General features: G+C 47.3%; 1 protein-coding gene across 11 annotated transcripts in view; it reads right to left on the reverse strand.

The window, feature by feature from the left end:
* Positions 1-13,909, reverse strand: part of BMAL1 (basic helix-loop-helix ARNT like 1) — a 105,573-nt gene that overhangs the window by 21,198 nt on the left and 70,466 nt on the right. For 6 of the 11 annotated variants that reach the window (XM_056115846.1, XM_056115848.1, XM_056115849.1 and 3 more), the window contains 8 exons: positions 13,180-13,299; positions 12,398-12,544; positions 11,849-11,869; positions 10,139-10,177; positions 9,808-9,849; positions 8,308-8,465; positions 5,477-5,556; positions 442-534 (listed from right to left, as the gene is read on the reverse strand). In XM_056115846.1, the coding sequence (XP_055971821.1) occupies positions 442-534; positions 5,477-5,556; positions 8,308-8,465; positions 9,808-9,849; positions 10,139-10,177; positions 11,849-11,869; positions 12,398-12,537 (573 nt within the window). In that variant the 5' untranslated portion in view covers positions 12,538-12,544; positions 13,180-13,299. Of the gene's footprint in view, positions 1-441; positions 535-5,476; positions 5,557-8,307; positions 8,466-9,807; positions 9,850-10,138; positions 10,178-11,571; positions 11,661-11,848; positions 11,870-12,397; positions 12,545-13,179; positions 13,300-13,909 lie in introns of those variants that run through there. The other 5 variants (XM_056115851.1, XM_056115850.1, XM_056115854.1 and 2 more) reach the window with 3 other exon arrangements.

Genomic DNA, 13,909 nt, shown 5'->3' on the forward strand with positions numbered 1-13,909 from the left:
GAAGAAGGTATGGGATCATCACAATTACATTTCAGAAGGAAGCTGAGGTTTGAGAGAGCTAATAAGTGACACCTCATTGCAAACACAGCATGGGTGGATTCCCAATTTCCCTGGATTCTCTGGCTCTGCATTCTTCCTGGTGATGCAGTTCCCCCAGCCTGACTCTTTCCCCTGCTGCTGTGCGATAATTATTTTGCAGCACTAAGTTATAATGCTCCTGAGATCAGAGCCAAACTTTCCAATGAGGAACTGGAATATATTCATTGAGTTATATGAAAGAATTTTTTTAAGCTTAAACACATTTCTGTTAAGGATTTTCTGGAAGGACACAGAGGAAAACAAGGTAAGCCTTTTTCTTGTGATTCTCTACCCTTTCAGGAGTGGGGGGGCCCTGCCTGGCTGCTTGGGGCAACTCACCACCCACAGAAACATGAGTAATACCTGGCTGTAGTTGAGGATCTTGAAGACAGACTCTGACACAAAGAGGATCTTCCCTCGGTCGCATCCGACGACAAACAAAAATCCATCTGCTGCCTAATGGGAGAAATGAATAATCAATTTATTACACTTCACAAAACATGATTTGCCGTCACTTTGATAGTAAAGGAGGATTTGTTCCTAAGTATCTAAAGCATAGGGTTACAGCTGAAGTCTCCAGTATGCCCTGCGAATAAGATGCTCAAATACTTCTGAGAACAAGAAGATTCTCTCCAAAGCATATTCTATGCACATGTATCATCTAATGATTTCAGGGGGAAATCCAATTTAGAAAAGTTCGATTTCAAAGCAGAATTCAGCTGAACAACTTTCTTTTGATTTTTATGGAAGTCCAGAGAAATCATATTTCCCTGTTCTAATTATTACAATTCTCTAGAGAATCCCTGAGATGGGAAGGAATCTTTAAGTTCAGAATTTCCTTTTCAATATCCTGGCTGCCATCTGTACTCTAATCAAATACCTCCATTTACACAGATCTTTCTAGAATAGTGCTTTTGAGTCTTTGGAGTGGTATTTTTTTTTGTTCTCACTTTTGTTTTTAATGATGCTGGTTTGGAATGAGACTGGGTCACTGGCATTGCTTTCACCTATACCCCAGAGTAATTCTAATAATTACAAAAAGCTCCTGCTTTCATATATATATATGGGTTTTTTTTTTTTTTTTTTGCTTTTTGGGGTCACACCCGGTGATGCACAGGGGTTGCTCCTGGCTCTGCACTCAGGAATTACCCCTGGCGGTGCTCAAGGGACCATATGAGGTGCTGGAAATCGAACCTAGGTCAGCCGCGCACAAGGCAAATGCCCTACACGCTGTGCTATTGCTCCAGCCCCTCCTGCTCTCAAATATTATCCCTCAACTCAGGCTTAGTATGTTTGTATCCTAAATAAGATTTAAAAAAAAAAAAAAAGGAAAAAGGGAGAGAAAAAGGGCACAAACAAAATACCCTGAATTGAAAATTTCCCCCTAAGTTTCTTCTTACCTCTTGTTCACTTTACATACAGGTTAAAAAAAAATAAAGTGTCAATAAAGAAAAGAGTATGGACAAGACAATAGTCATTAAAATGAAGAGGAAAAATGCCAAAACTAGAGCTGAAGTTTGTGTGTTCGGGTGAAATCTCCCAGATGGCTAGTCCCTTGACTCGTGCTGGGGTCCCCCAGACACTGGGAGGTGCTCCCCACTTGGTCCCAGATTTGTCTCCTCAGTTCCCAAAGTACTGAAACACAATGCTTCACCATCCTGCCTTAGTCATGAGTCCTCAGTCTGTCCTTTGGTAAACTCCAGAAAAACTTAGTTTCCCTTTTCTAGGAAAGGGCTGTTGGGATTTAGCTTAATTCAGCAGACAAGGAAATGAACGCCTGTGTCAGGAGGAGCAGTGAAGAGCTGCGCAGCCGGGGAGGAGCGGAGGAGGGGAACAGAAGCACTCCTGCCGGGAGAGGGCCTGGCAGGCCACCTTGCCAGCAGGAAGCAGGGCGGAGCCTTCCCCAGCTTAGACCTCTGAGCTGGCCCAGGGGCAAGGCATGACAGGGAGGGGGAGCGACTTTCCCAGCACCATCTGCTGGCAGCCTCATTCTGTCAAGAAATAGGGTATTAATAACTTCCTCATTTGCCTTGCAGACAATCTTATTTAAGAAGAAGAATGTTTTGAGGCATTTCATTGATGAAGTGATGTGGCATAAAAGGTGCCTAGGAAGGTGACTGTGACATTGGGAAGAGAATATTGGGCCTAGTCAGGCCTGTACCCACGAGAAGAGCAAAGAAGCGGAGAGGGAGAAGGTCCCTGTGGCAGAGAGATTCAAAGAGGTAGATGAACACCCTCAGGGGAAGCGAGGTGGGATGCTAAGTAAAGTGAGAATATCTTACGGCATGTATACTTATATAAGTGCGGGTACGTGAGGCAGGGCCATCAGAAAGCCCAGGGCAGACTCACCCTCAGGAAGACAGTGTGAGGTAATAAGTGACACCAGGCTCTGAGGAGGGGTCGGCCAAATTTTCAAAACACAGAGGGCAAGACATTATGAAGGGACCAGGGTGGTTGCACTCTTGAGACAATACCTATTACAGGTATTACAAGAGCACTTGGGGCAGTGGATGAGTCAGATTTGCATCGGTAAGAACAGAAGCCCCGTTCCTGCTACCAAACGGTTCAGACATCGTTTGCATGGACCCTTCCTGCCATGAAACAGGGTCCCAGGAACTGGACACCTGGAAGTGGCAAGGGACTAGGCAGTACTTCATAGCCACCAACCTGTCAGAGAGGTAAACAGAGTTTCCCCAGAGAACAGAGTCCCACTGGCATCACAGAAAACAGAAGATGAGGAAAGGCAGGCCCAAGAGGAAGTATTTAGCTTGGATGGCATTCAAATCCATGTGCCACACCCTGGCAAGTGTAGGCAACTACTAGGAAATTACTTGGAGATGACAATTATTAAGCATTTGTCATGACAAAAGAAGCTTAAGTATAGTTTTTTAAATTTTCAAGTTCCAGTATGGTAAAAGAGGACCAGCTATAATATTTGGAGGGTGCAGGGTACAATAAGGATACAGACATCCTTGTTCAAAAATTAAGGTTTTCTTTTTTCCTTTTTTGGGATGGGGGGTGCGGTGGGAAGGCATGCTACACACCCAGCTCAGGGCTTACTCCTGGCTCTGTACTCCCGGATCATTCCTGCCTATGCTCAAGGATTAAGTAGTGCCAAGGATTGAACAGGAGTAGGCTGCAGAGAAGGCGAGTGCCTGCCCACTGTACTATCTCTCTAGTCCCACAAATTAAGATTTTCAAGACAGTGGTGGCAGAGCATCAAACCCAGCATCAGCCAGGGTGAGGTTTTGCAAAGTTCATGAAGCTGGCCCTGGTGGTCTCTCTAGAGATGCTACGGGCTTACCTTACAGCTTAGCTACACCAAGTCCTCCTGGAGAACAAGAATATCTATGAAAAGGAGTGGAAAGATGAGGAGTTGGGTCTTGATAATCTGTCCTGAGAGTGGCCTCAAAGGTCTATCACAAACACACAGGGAAGCCTCAGCCTCACCTAGTGTGTAGATCGGTGAGTGATTCAATGTTTCCAAGGTGTTTGTGCACAGACAGTGAGTACTCAGCACACTCCCTGTGTCAGTGAGTGCATGCAGTGGAAGGTGGAGAAGGCATGCCCTGCAGATCTTACGAATCACGGACTCAAAGGATCACCAAAACAGGCTGGAATATAGAACCTTCTAATAAATCGGTTTTGATGGATTTATAAGCTAAGAGAAACTAAATGCACCTGTAAGTAATGGAGAGACCTAGCTCAACCACTCAGAAGAGTTAGGGAGGGCAGGATTACAGCTGTGCCAAATGCAGTGCCAATGAGATCATGTCCATGGCAAGGGAGGCACCAGCCACACTGAGCCCCAGGCCAACCAGGGCACAGCTGAGGTTCTCCAGGGGGTGTGGGAGCCACTTCCAGAGTCAAACGGAGCCAGGTGGAAGCGGTTCTAGAAAACATGCAGCAAATGTTGCTGAGGGAACCTCCTGGCACCCGCCTTGTCTCCTGTCTGCCTTTATTAATGGAGTCTGGAAAATTCAAATAGTTGCTCTGTAACCTGCCCTAGAGTTAGGGGGTTGCATCTTCTGGGTAAGCCTACTCTCAGGCAGCAGCACCCTTTCCTGACCGGGACAGCTGGCCACCCGAAGCTTCCCTTCCCTTCCCCCCCACTTTTTTTTTATTGGGCATTTTGGTAACACCGGTGATGCACAAAGGTTACTCCTGGTGGTGCTTGGGGGACCATATGGGACACTGGGAACCAAACCCGGGTCGGCTGTGTGCAAGGCAAACACCCTACCCACCTTGCTATCGCTCCAGCCCCACCTCCCCTCCCTTTTTTCTGGCTGTTCTGGCGGAATCACCTTGTCACACTGAGTGTACGCATTGCCTTTGAACTCCAGTGTCCAAATCCAGTGGGAATGAGTGTCATTCCCATATCAACTAGTAATCGTGAGACCGCAGACAGTCCAGACGAAGCCTCCTGATCTCGTGAGGCCCCTGCACCAGGACCACACATCCTGCCTGGGGCCGGCCGTGCTTCAGGAGCCAAGTCCCGTTTATTCGCCAGCACTTCTGAAGTGTGTAGCTGGACGCTTTCCAGTAACACAGCCTGGCATGGCAGGATGGACAGAAAATACTGGAGTGAGTGGCAAGCCAGACTGAGGGCCTGCAGCCAGCCTGAGCTGAAAATGGGAAATGACGCTGTGAAAACCCAGCTGGACTACCTTCCATCCCGGGGCCTGGCAGGCTTCTGCTCAAAAGAAGGTGCCAAGATTCTGTAGGGGGCTTAGTGAGAGGGGTCAAATCAGGTTGCAGGGAGATGAGGGTGACAATTGTTCTTGTTACATTTTCCTGTGACAGCTCACAGGAGTCCTTGCTTCTGAATCCATCATCTCTCCCTTCAATTTCCAAGTGGATTGCTGGCTCCTGGGTGCGGCGTACACACCTTCCACGTGCCACCTGCAGGGTTCTGTGGCATGAGCCGAAGAACTGAACCAAGCCCGAGAGAGCATGCCCTCCTCTGCCTGCTTCCCTCCGCACCCTGCCACATGTTTACAACCTTTGTTGTTTGGAGGGGATCTGGGTGTGAAGCTCTTGGAAAGTAAGCTTCTGAGCTAGTGATTAAAAGAAAAGTTCTCGAACTGTCACCAGTTTTATTCCCTTTCTAAAATCCTTATGCCGGAAACTACCTCCTATTTGAACAAAGCCTTCCCGTGCCTGATTCAAAAATCATACTAGCATAGACCTTCAATTTTAGCCTCGGCAAAGTTAGAAGGGGAAGAGGAAAGTTTCAGGGAAAAAATGGAAGCCTCCCCAAACAGGAAGATAAGGTGGGGACCGAAAGAGAATGTGATCCTAACAGTTCAGTTTTGAGACATCCAATTTCTGCATGCTGGTACTTAGCCAAAATTTGTAAACACGAAAGTGTAAAAACAATCCTAGCATTGCAACATACCCTGAGAATGAGGTGTTTCAATTCATCGTCTGACAGAAAAGTTGGTTTGTAGTTTGCTTCTGTATATGGATTGGTGGCACCTTATGGAGGAAAGAGAGAAGAGTGTTAAAAGTGGGTACACTTCACATCCTGACAATGCCTCATTCAGCCTCGCTGCTCACACCTTCCAGACGCGGCTTAGTTCCTACCACCTGGGATTTCGATTTTATCTTTTCCTTAACTAAGACAGGGCTAGAAATGGCTTTGGACACAATCCTGTAACACCAGAGGAAGTATCATTAGAGAGAACAATGATGCCCACAGGAGACTTAACAAGCTTATTTTTGTCACCATAGTAAAAATCAAGGGATAATTGGTGGAAGTTAAAAAATCTGCTTCAAGGGCCAAAGAGACAGCTCAGTTGTTAAAGGTGCATGCTTTGCATATTTTAGGACCCGCATTTGAACCCCAATACCACGTGGTTCCCCCAGGTTTAGTTCTGGAGGCCCCTGTACTGGCAGCACTGCCAGGCCCAAGGTTTCAAACTGCGTGGCCTGGCTGGCAATGTTGCTGGGAGTGGCCCTGAGCCCACTGAGCCCTGCATGAGCCCTCCCCTGCCTCCCGCTACCATCACCATCAAATCTGCTACAAGAGAGAAATGGCAACTGCTCTAAGCAGCAAACTGGTAAAGACTCCTGAGAGGGTTCCCTCCTCCCAACAGCCTGAGGAAATGGGCTGTCTAGCAGTTCCTCAGAACACCAGGCTAATGTTCCTGGGAAATCATCCTGCCTGTCAGGCCCTGGGGAAATCTGTTGAAGAGGGCATTCACTGTGAATTCCTCTTCTTGGGGTACAGGGAGTTAAATGAGCGTGGCAACCTGAGAAATGCATCACGTCAGTAAACACAGCGGAAGCTCCCAGGACTGAAAAGGGACAAGACTCTTGTTTAAAAGGCTGTCAGTCTAGCGCCATTCAGGAAGACGATAACTTAAGAAGCAATGTCAACAGTAAATGACTTGGAACCTGCGTGATGGTTAGTAAAATAGTGAAGAAATAAAAGTGGGTCCTAAACAATTCTTTTTTTTTTTTTTTTTTCCCCTTTATTTTATTTTATTTTTTTTAAAGTTGTAGATTTACAATTTTTTGTGCTTTGGTTTCAATTATACAATGATCAGATACCCATCCCTCCACCAGTGCCCATTTTCCACCACCATGGATAATATCCCTCCCACCCCCATCCCCCCATCCCCCCTGTCTCTGTGGCAGGGAAATCCCCTGTGTTCTCTCTCTCCTTTTGGGTGTTGTGGTCTGCAAAAGAGGCATTGAGTGGCAAACATGTTCAGTCCATAGTCTACTTTCGACATGCATCTCCCCTCCTGGGAGGATCCTCCAAATATCCTTTATTTGGTGCTCCCTTCTCTATCTGAACTGCCCTTTCCTCTAGGATACCCGGCTGGCCTCTAAGTTATGGAGTAATCCTCCTGGTGCTGATCTCAGCTATTCTTGGGTATTAATCTCATACTTTGTTACTTTATATCCCCCAGATGAATGCAATCTTTCTATGTCTATCCCTCTCTTTCTGACTCATTTCGCTTAGCATGATACTTTCCATATTGTACCACTTGTATGTAAATTTCATGACTTCATCTTTTCTAAGAGCTACATAGTACTCCATTGTGTAGATGTACCAAAGTTTCTTTAACCAGTCATCTGTTCTTGGGCATTCAGGTTTCTTCCAGTTTCTGGCTATTGTAAAGAGTGCTGCAATGAACAAACAAGTGCAGATGTCACTTCGACTATACATTTTTGCCTAAACAATTCTTAATACCAGAGGGAAGAAGGGAAATGGAATGAGTCTGAGTCTGTGACTCACATATCAATCACCTCGGCACATACTACTGATCCACATTCCTGCTTTTTATGATAACTCAAGATCCAGCATTCTTTCCCATTCAACTTAATAGAAATTAGCTCATAAGAGCTTAATCTCTAGTCATCTTCATTAATATGAATTTTCAAATGCCATTCTCCAAGCACAGGTTACATTAATATTTTTGACTAATGATCAAAAGTCAAATAAAAATCAACTGCTGATTTCCGGTGCCTTTGTAAAATACAAATAAAAAAATTCTTACACCATGTAGATCAAAGATCTCACCGAGTGCCCACTTCCCAACTTCCTTGTAGTCCAGAGTGGCTGTGGAAAATTCCAGGACTGGCATTCACTAAAATGCCCGATGTTTCCAATTTCTCCTGTGATTTGGATAAGTCACTTCCACATTCCTGCCTCTGTTTTCTCACTCTCCCCATACTTAGAAAAGGAAAACATTGCCTCCTGCATGAAGAGTCGATCTGGCTTGGGAAAATTCCAGGAGGATGAAAATATCATCAGTATTCATTCCTGACAATAAAACGCAGCCAGAACTAGCAACCGGTGACTCACTCTTCAAAGAAACCAAGTTGAATTTTCCTTTTGAAAGCTGGAACGAATTTTCCTGTGTTGCTGTGCACATCCATGTTCTAAGGGTCCCCACTGGGCAGAGTAGGCCATTGGGCACACAGGCAAACACAAGCAAGAGGGCACACACCTGGTGTGTGAGTGGTCCATGGAATGTGTAAGCAGACATAGATCGTAGCGGAAGCCCTCTGTAGATGGAGGGTAGCATGCCATGGTACCCACATAAAATCAGCAACCACTTCATTGGGCATCATGCTCACTGCTGAAGATCACAAGCTTATCACTCAAGGTTATACACTTGCAAGTAGTCAACACTTGCCTTTGGAACCCAACTCTGTAGGGAAGTGGCTGGGATGTGTGGGTGAGGGCATGAAGAACCAAGCCCAGGAGCTTACCCCGCAGCGTTTTCATGTGCTGAACAGCCATCCTTAGCACAGTAAGTTTATCTAACTTCCTGGACATCGCATTGCATGTGGGCACCAAAGAAGCCAATTCGTCGATAAAACTGTTCATTTTATCCCGCCGCCGCTTTTCGATTTGACTGTGAGCTTCCCTGAACAACAGAAAGAAATTTTTTTTTTTTACAAAATATAACAGAGCCTCAGAACAGCAATCACAGAAACAAGTTACGGCTCTCTGCAGTCTTCACCCAAGAATGCAGAATTCACAGAAATGTTTCAAAACTAGGCTTTTCTACTTCAGTCACCAAACTAAGTGGGGGTGGAAGGAAAGAGAAGGCAGGCAAACCCAACCCCCCCCACCCCCTGCTGCACATCAGCATGGTCTCACAGACAGCCCTGGGGTTAGTGGGGCGCCCACTGTGTGGCCTACCAGAGACTCCAGATAGCTGGGGCTGAGTCTGGATCCCCCTGAGATGGAGCTGAGTCTGCCTCTTCCCTCCCAGGACCTGCTGTCTGCCAAGGCACCCTCTTCCAGTGGGGCCTGGCTTGTAAGGAACCCCCCGTAATGATGGGCCCCAATGGGGCTCTCTCACCCAGGCCGGTCCCTAAAGGGAGAGGCAGATGCTGTAGCCTCTGGGGTGCATCACAACACAGCCTCAGGTGGCTCTTAGCTTAAGAAGAGCATAGGGGCCCACAGAAAAGGTGCCATAGTGTGACAAGAGACAGCAGGGTTCTGGGGTCGGAGATGACATTTAAGCGAGCAACCCCCAGCCGCACCTCTACCCCAGGATAGGCAACTTGCAGAGCAGTGGAGGCCTGCTTGAAAGGCAAGGGATGTAATCCTGGAGCTTGGTGTGAAGTGGAGAGTAATCTTATAAATACTGGGGTTTATTTCTGCTGCCTCCAAAGTCTCCTTCAGCTTAAATGTGCTTCGGCAGAGGAGAGTTGCAGGCAACTCAGTGTGGAGAGAATGCAGGCTCAAATGCCAGAGCAAACCAGGATGCACTATCCCCCGCTACTCCCCGAGAGCCCGACAGTGCCAAAGGAGCTTGGACAGGATGCAGCTGCATGCAAGCAAGTAGAGCTGTCCCTGTCTACAGAGTCTAGGGACATCCAGCTGACCCCACACTCTTTTGGGAGGAGGGGGCTCCTAAGTAGTGTGCGGGAGACCTGGGGGTGCTCTTCCAGTGATTATCAGACAACCAGTTGGGTTGATGCCACAGTCTAAAGATGTGCTTGGGGGCCACGGGATCCAAGCAAAGCATGTACCATGACCCTGAGCTTACCCCCTGGCTCCACATCTTGCCTTTTTTTCCCCCTTTAGCCACACCTGGTATTGCTCAGGGCTTACTCCTCGCTCTGTACTGTGCTCAGGGACCACAGCTGGAAAAGCTCTGGGGGCCTTATGGGGTGCTGGGGATAAGAGATAGAACCCATGTTGGCCATGTGCAAGGCAAACACCCTATCCACTGAATTATTACTCTGGCCCCATACCTTGCATTTTTGATCCGTCCTTGGTGCTCTGAATAGTCTAGCCTATGAGAGGGAAAAGTAAAAGATTAAAACACAATGCCCTGGAGATTAATGACATAGATATACATCTCTTTCCTTCCCGGCCTAATCTCTGGCATCCTTGTGACACACAAGGGCTCTTCTCACCACACTGGAGGTTAAGGGGAGACAATCTTGAGACTCACGGGCTCAGAGTCTCCTTCCTTATCCCCAGTGAAGGACAAGGGTGGAAGCTGCACTAAGGGACGTGTAATGAATCATACAGAGAAAATGGCTCTCAGACACTGCAATACAAATGAGAAATTCCTGGTACCTTCCATGAGGATCATCTTTGTCTGTGTCCATGCTTTCTCTGAAAAAGAGAGAACATGACCGTTCAGTGACAGAAGCACACAAGACAGCGTCTTTAATACAGAAGACTCTCATTTATCCAGAAAGCTGATAAAAAATGCCAAGTAGTCAAAGCATTGATTGCTGACGCAGAGTAAGTAACAAGGACTCAAATCTGCTATAAACACAGCCTGGATATCCAATACAAGTTAGAATGTCAACAGAGTTTATATATCAATATGTATTTTACCAAATCTGGATTGTTTGAAATTTGAGATGATGGAGCACTTATGGAAACTCTTAGCTAATCTGAGTATCCAAGTAACTATACCTCATTCCTTCCCCACATCATTCTGGACAAATGGAGTTGATTTATTTGCAAAACATATTCAGGATCAAATATATGTGTGCAAACATATATTTGGTGGTGTGGGGTGTAGTGAGGAGAGGAAGTCAAAGGACGAAGAAGTACTGAGCAGAGCCCCAGGGATTGTTGCAAAGACACTGTTCCTAAATGCTCTCAGCTAGGAAGGAAACACCTGGGCCCAACGAGGTGGAAGGGGTAGGGCGCAGGCATGGAATCTATTTAGCTACAGGGAATGCGAGGGTCACAGAAGGGATGTGCTTCCCTGATAGACACCAGAACCCCAATCCCAGGCACTCTGCGATTCACCATAAAATAAGGCAAACTGCTCAGGAGGCATTCCACACATATCTCTAAGTTCAGCTTGCTCTCTGCCCTAACTCTACCATACCAGGGGGCAATGACTGCCATATGGCTTCACTTCTTGTTTTTAATCTGGGAAAAAGAGGAATGCAGACCCTTTAAACACTGGCATCTCAGGGACACTGGCGACTGTCTGTCAGGAGCACCAAATCCCCTCACAGGTATTGGGGAACAGCAGCTCCTAGCCCGGGGCCCTTCATCTCCTCAGAGATGTTCGTTTTTCTAGTGGGTCCCAAAGTTCAAAGGGAATCCTACAGGACATGTGGAGAGATGAAAGCTCACTCTCCTTTCCTACTAGCCTAGAATCTACTCTCTGGGGCCTGGCTGAACCCCTCAGGTGGAGAGATGCTTGATAAATAAAGACACAAGTTCATCACAACCAACAGGGCCAGGGCTGCCGGGCCCTCAATTAGTAGGGATGCCACAAGTTCCAGAGGATTAGCAAACCAGGGTCCCTGAGGGGAAAACTAAAGGCCTTAGATAGGGACAAGGCGGGAAACGCCAGTTCTTGGTAACATCAGTCTTAAAACATGGCTACGGTTCCCTGAGCACTGGTCCAGACAGGTTAAGGAGAATGGTTCCTGAGCTGCCGGTTGGGGAGTTACAGATGCAGAAGAAAGAGCCCTCCTGCACCTCAGGCCCACTCCATCCCCGGGCAATTGCTCTCTTAATCATCTGGGATAACTTACATATTAATCATAGAATCTCCTAGTGGGCATCTGACCTCCAGCCACTGTGCTCCCCAAATTCGACCTGTGAACTTCAGCAGAAAGGACATCTGCTGTAGGGGGTACCTCCTTGGAGATGGTCCCTCATTAAACAAAAGAAAACCTTTCAGTAGACATGTGGGCAAGTTTCACGCAGTTGCCTCAACAAAAGGCGCATTTGGCTAGTCTATATTGCCTGGTTTCGGAGGCATTTGTACATATATAGTAGAGTTGACTATAAGTGTGAACGTTTACTTACTCAAAAGAAAAGTCATCAAGTCTAAAAAGAAACAAAAATACTATTTAATATAACAGGCACAGGCTAATTTAAATAATGTTTCAGGACAATATCAATGGTCCTTATGCTGTTTTCAGAGTTTGACCTCTACTCTTCTCCCCACAGTGATAATTAAGAGCCCAAGTCCTCTTCAGAGAGAGGCCCTTGGGCAAAGTTCCCTTTGAAGCAATTAAGACACATCCATTACACTGAGATGTCTGGCACAGGGACCAGAGGAAGACAAAGGGGCTAAGTGCATATCGATTTAGGCTTCCAGGAAGCATTTTTTCCCCCTAGAGGTGAAACAATTTGGGGATAGAATGGGGAAGTAAATGCCTCTGCAGCACTGGAGACTCCCTCCTGGAGGAAGAGAGAGGAAGCCGTCAGCTCTGTGGCTGCCCACTGTTGACTCTCTCCTCCCCGTCCCTTTCTGCAATAGGGGTCTTGATCTTCCAGAGCTGCCCCTCCATGCTGCACTCCCAAGAACAGACTTCCCATCAGGCCAGAGGAAGAAGCGCCCGGAGGCCTTACTGGTAGTCAGTGGAGCTGCCCTTCCGCTTCCGGTTGCAATCCACACTGCTGGTGCCCAGAGGGCTGGAGAGGAGGTCAGTGGTGCCTGGAGACATGAAATCACTGATGGTGGAAGAAATGTCCATCCTCTGGTCGGCCATTGGAGGTCTGGAACAGACACCAGGGGGCAGAGAATCACCTGGTTTCCAAGTGCTTTTCTCACATGATGGGAGCACTTGGACAGGATGGGCAGGGAGGCATGGAGCCAGAGTAAGGATGTGGAAGAGCCCAAGACCCTCACTCACGTTATGAGTTCTCTGAAGAAACTAGGGCTCATCCTGTCAAGTTTTCTGATGGACACATTGGGGTGGGGGGCTGTCTAGAGGGGGCTCCTCTTAGTGCTGGGCTGGGACAAGCTAAACTGGGACCCAGAGCTCCTCCCTCTTCAGGGACCTAGTTTTACTTTCTTCTTATCAACAAATTGGATTGATGACATATATAGGATTTACTTGCCAACTTTGGATGTTTGTTACAAATTGTATAAAAGCTATAGAAAAGCAGGAAGCTCAGACTATCATTCCCATATAGGAATTGGGAAAATGTGCCCCGCCCCGCTCCACCCCACCCTTCCATGGCCAGCCGAGGAAAGATAAAGCTGGTCTTTGGTCTTCTCCTGCTGCCCTTTAGTCCCAGCCCATCCGCATGGAAAACCTTGGGTGTGAAACAAAGGCACTGCCAAGGAGCTTGTGTGAAAGCATGAAGTCAATTTGAAAAATACCAATAAATAAAGAGGAATGTAATACCTCCGAGAGTCTCCAACTCCAAGTCACGCGGGGAGGCCTGAGCGCTGCCCGCAGCTGGGACGGCACTCTGCAGGATGCACGCGGTGGTCACTCCCTCGTGCGGGGTCCAAGCTTCCTCATCTGCAAAGCAATGCCGTGTGAGCTCCTGGGCTTCCTCTCGCTGTGAGGTTGGCAGGTCAGTGAGCTGGTTTCCTGCTGATTTTCACTGTCACTGCCGGAGGGGGCAGCTCTGCATCCGTACCTGTGTGCCACTGAGCTATTCCCTCCGAATGCTCCTCCAGAGGAGGATACACACTGCACATTCATCTCCCCAAGAGCAGCTCTCATCAATCTGAAGGTTAAAATAAAAACCACCTCATTGATTCAGTGGTTTATTCTTTCAGTCGGGGCCGTACCAACAGTGCACTGGAGGACCAAAGGGATGTGGTGCTGGGAATCAAACTCAGGGCCTGGAATCATGTTGGGAAATGTGCTCCACCACTTCCACTATCCCTTCATCTACTTGTACTGTAAGTTACTGTGATGTTCCTAGGATTATCCTTCGCAGGTCTATTCGTGTTGTTAGTAGATCTTCAAACTCACATTCTCCCATGCACCAGAAGTCGATCAGGAAAGAACATAAAACTGGTTAACAGCTCACAAGCAATTCCCTCACACTTCGCCTTAAAGGTCCAGCCTACCCAGTGTGCCTCGACTTCCCTGCTCCGTTTTTTCCTCTCACTGCTATTAA

Source organism: Sorex fumeus, unplaced genomic scaffold (genome assembly GCF_029834395.1).
Source record: "Sorex fumeus unplaced genomic scaffold, SorFum_2.1 ptg000030l, whole genome shotgun sequence".
Taxonomy (NCBI): domain Eukaryota; kingdom Metazoa; phylum Chordata; class Mammalia; order Eulipotyphla; family Soricidae; genus Sorex; species Sorex fumeus.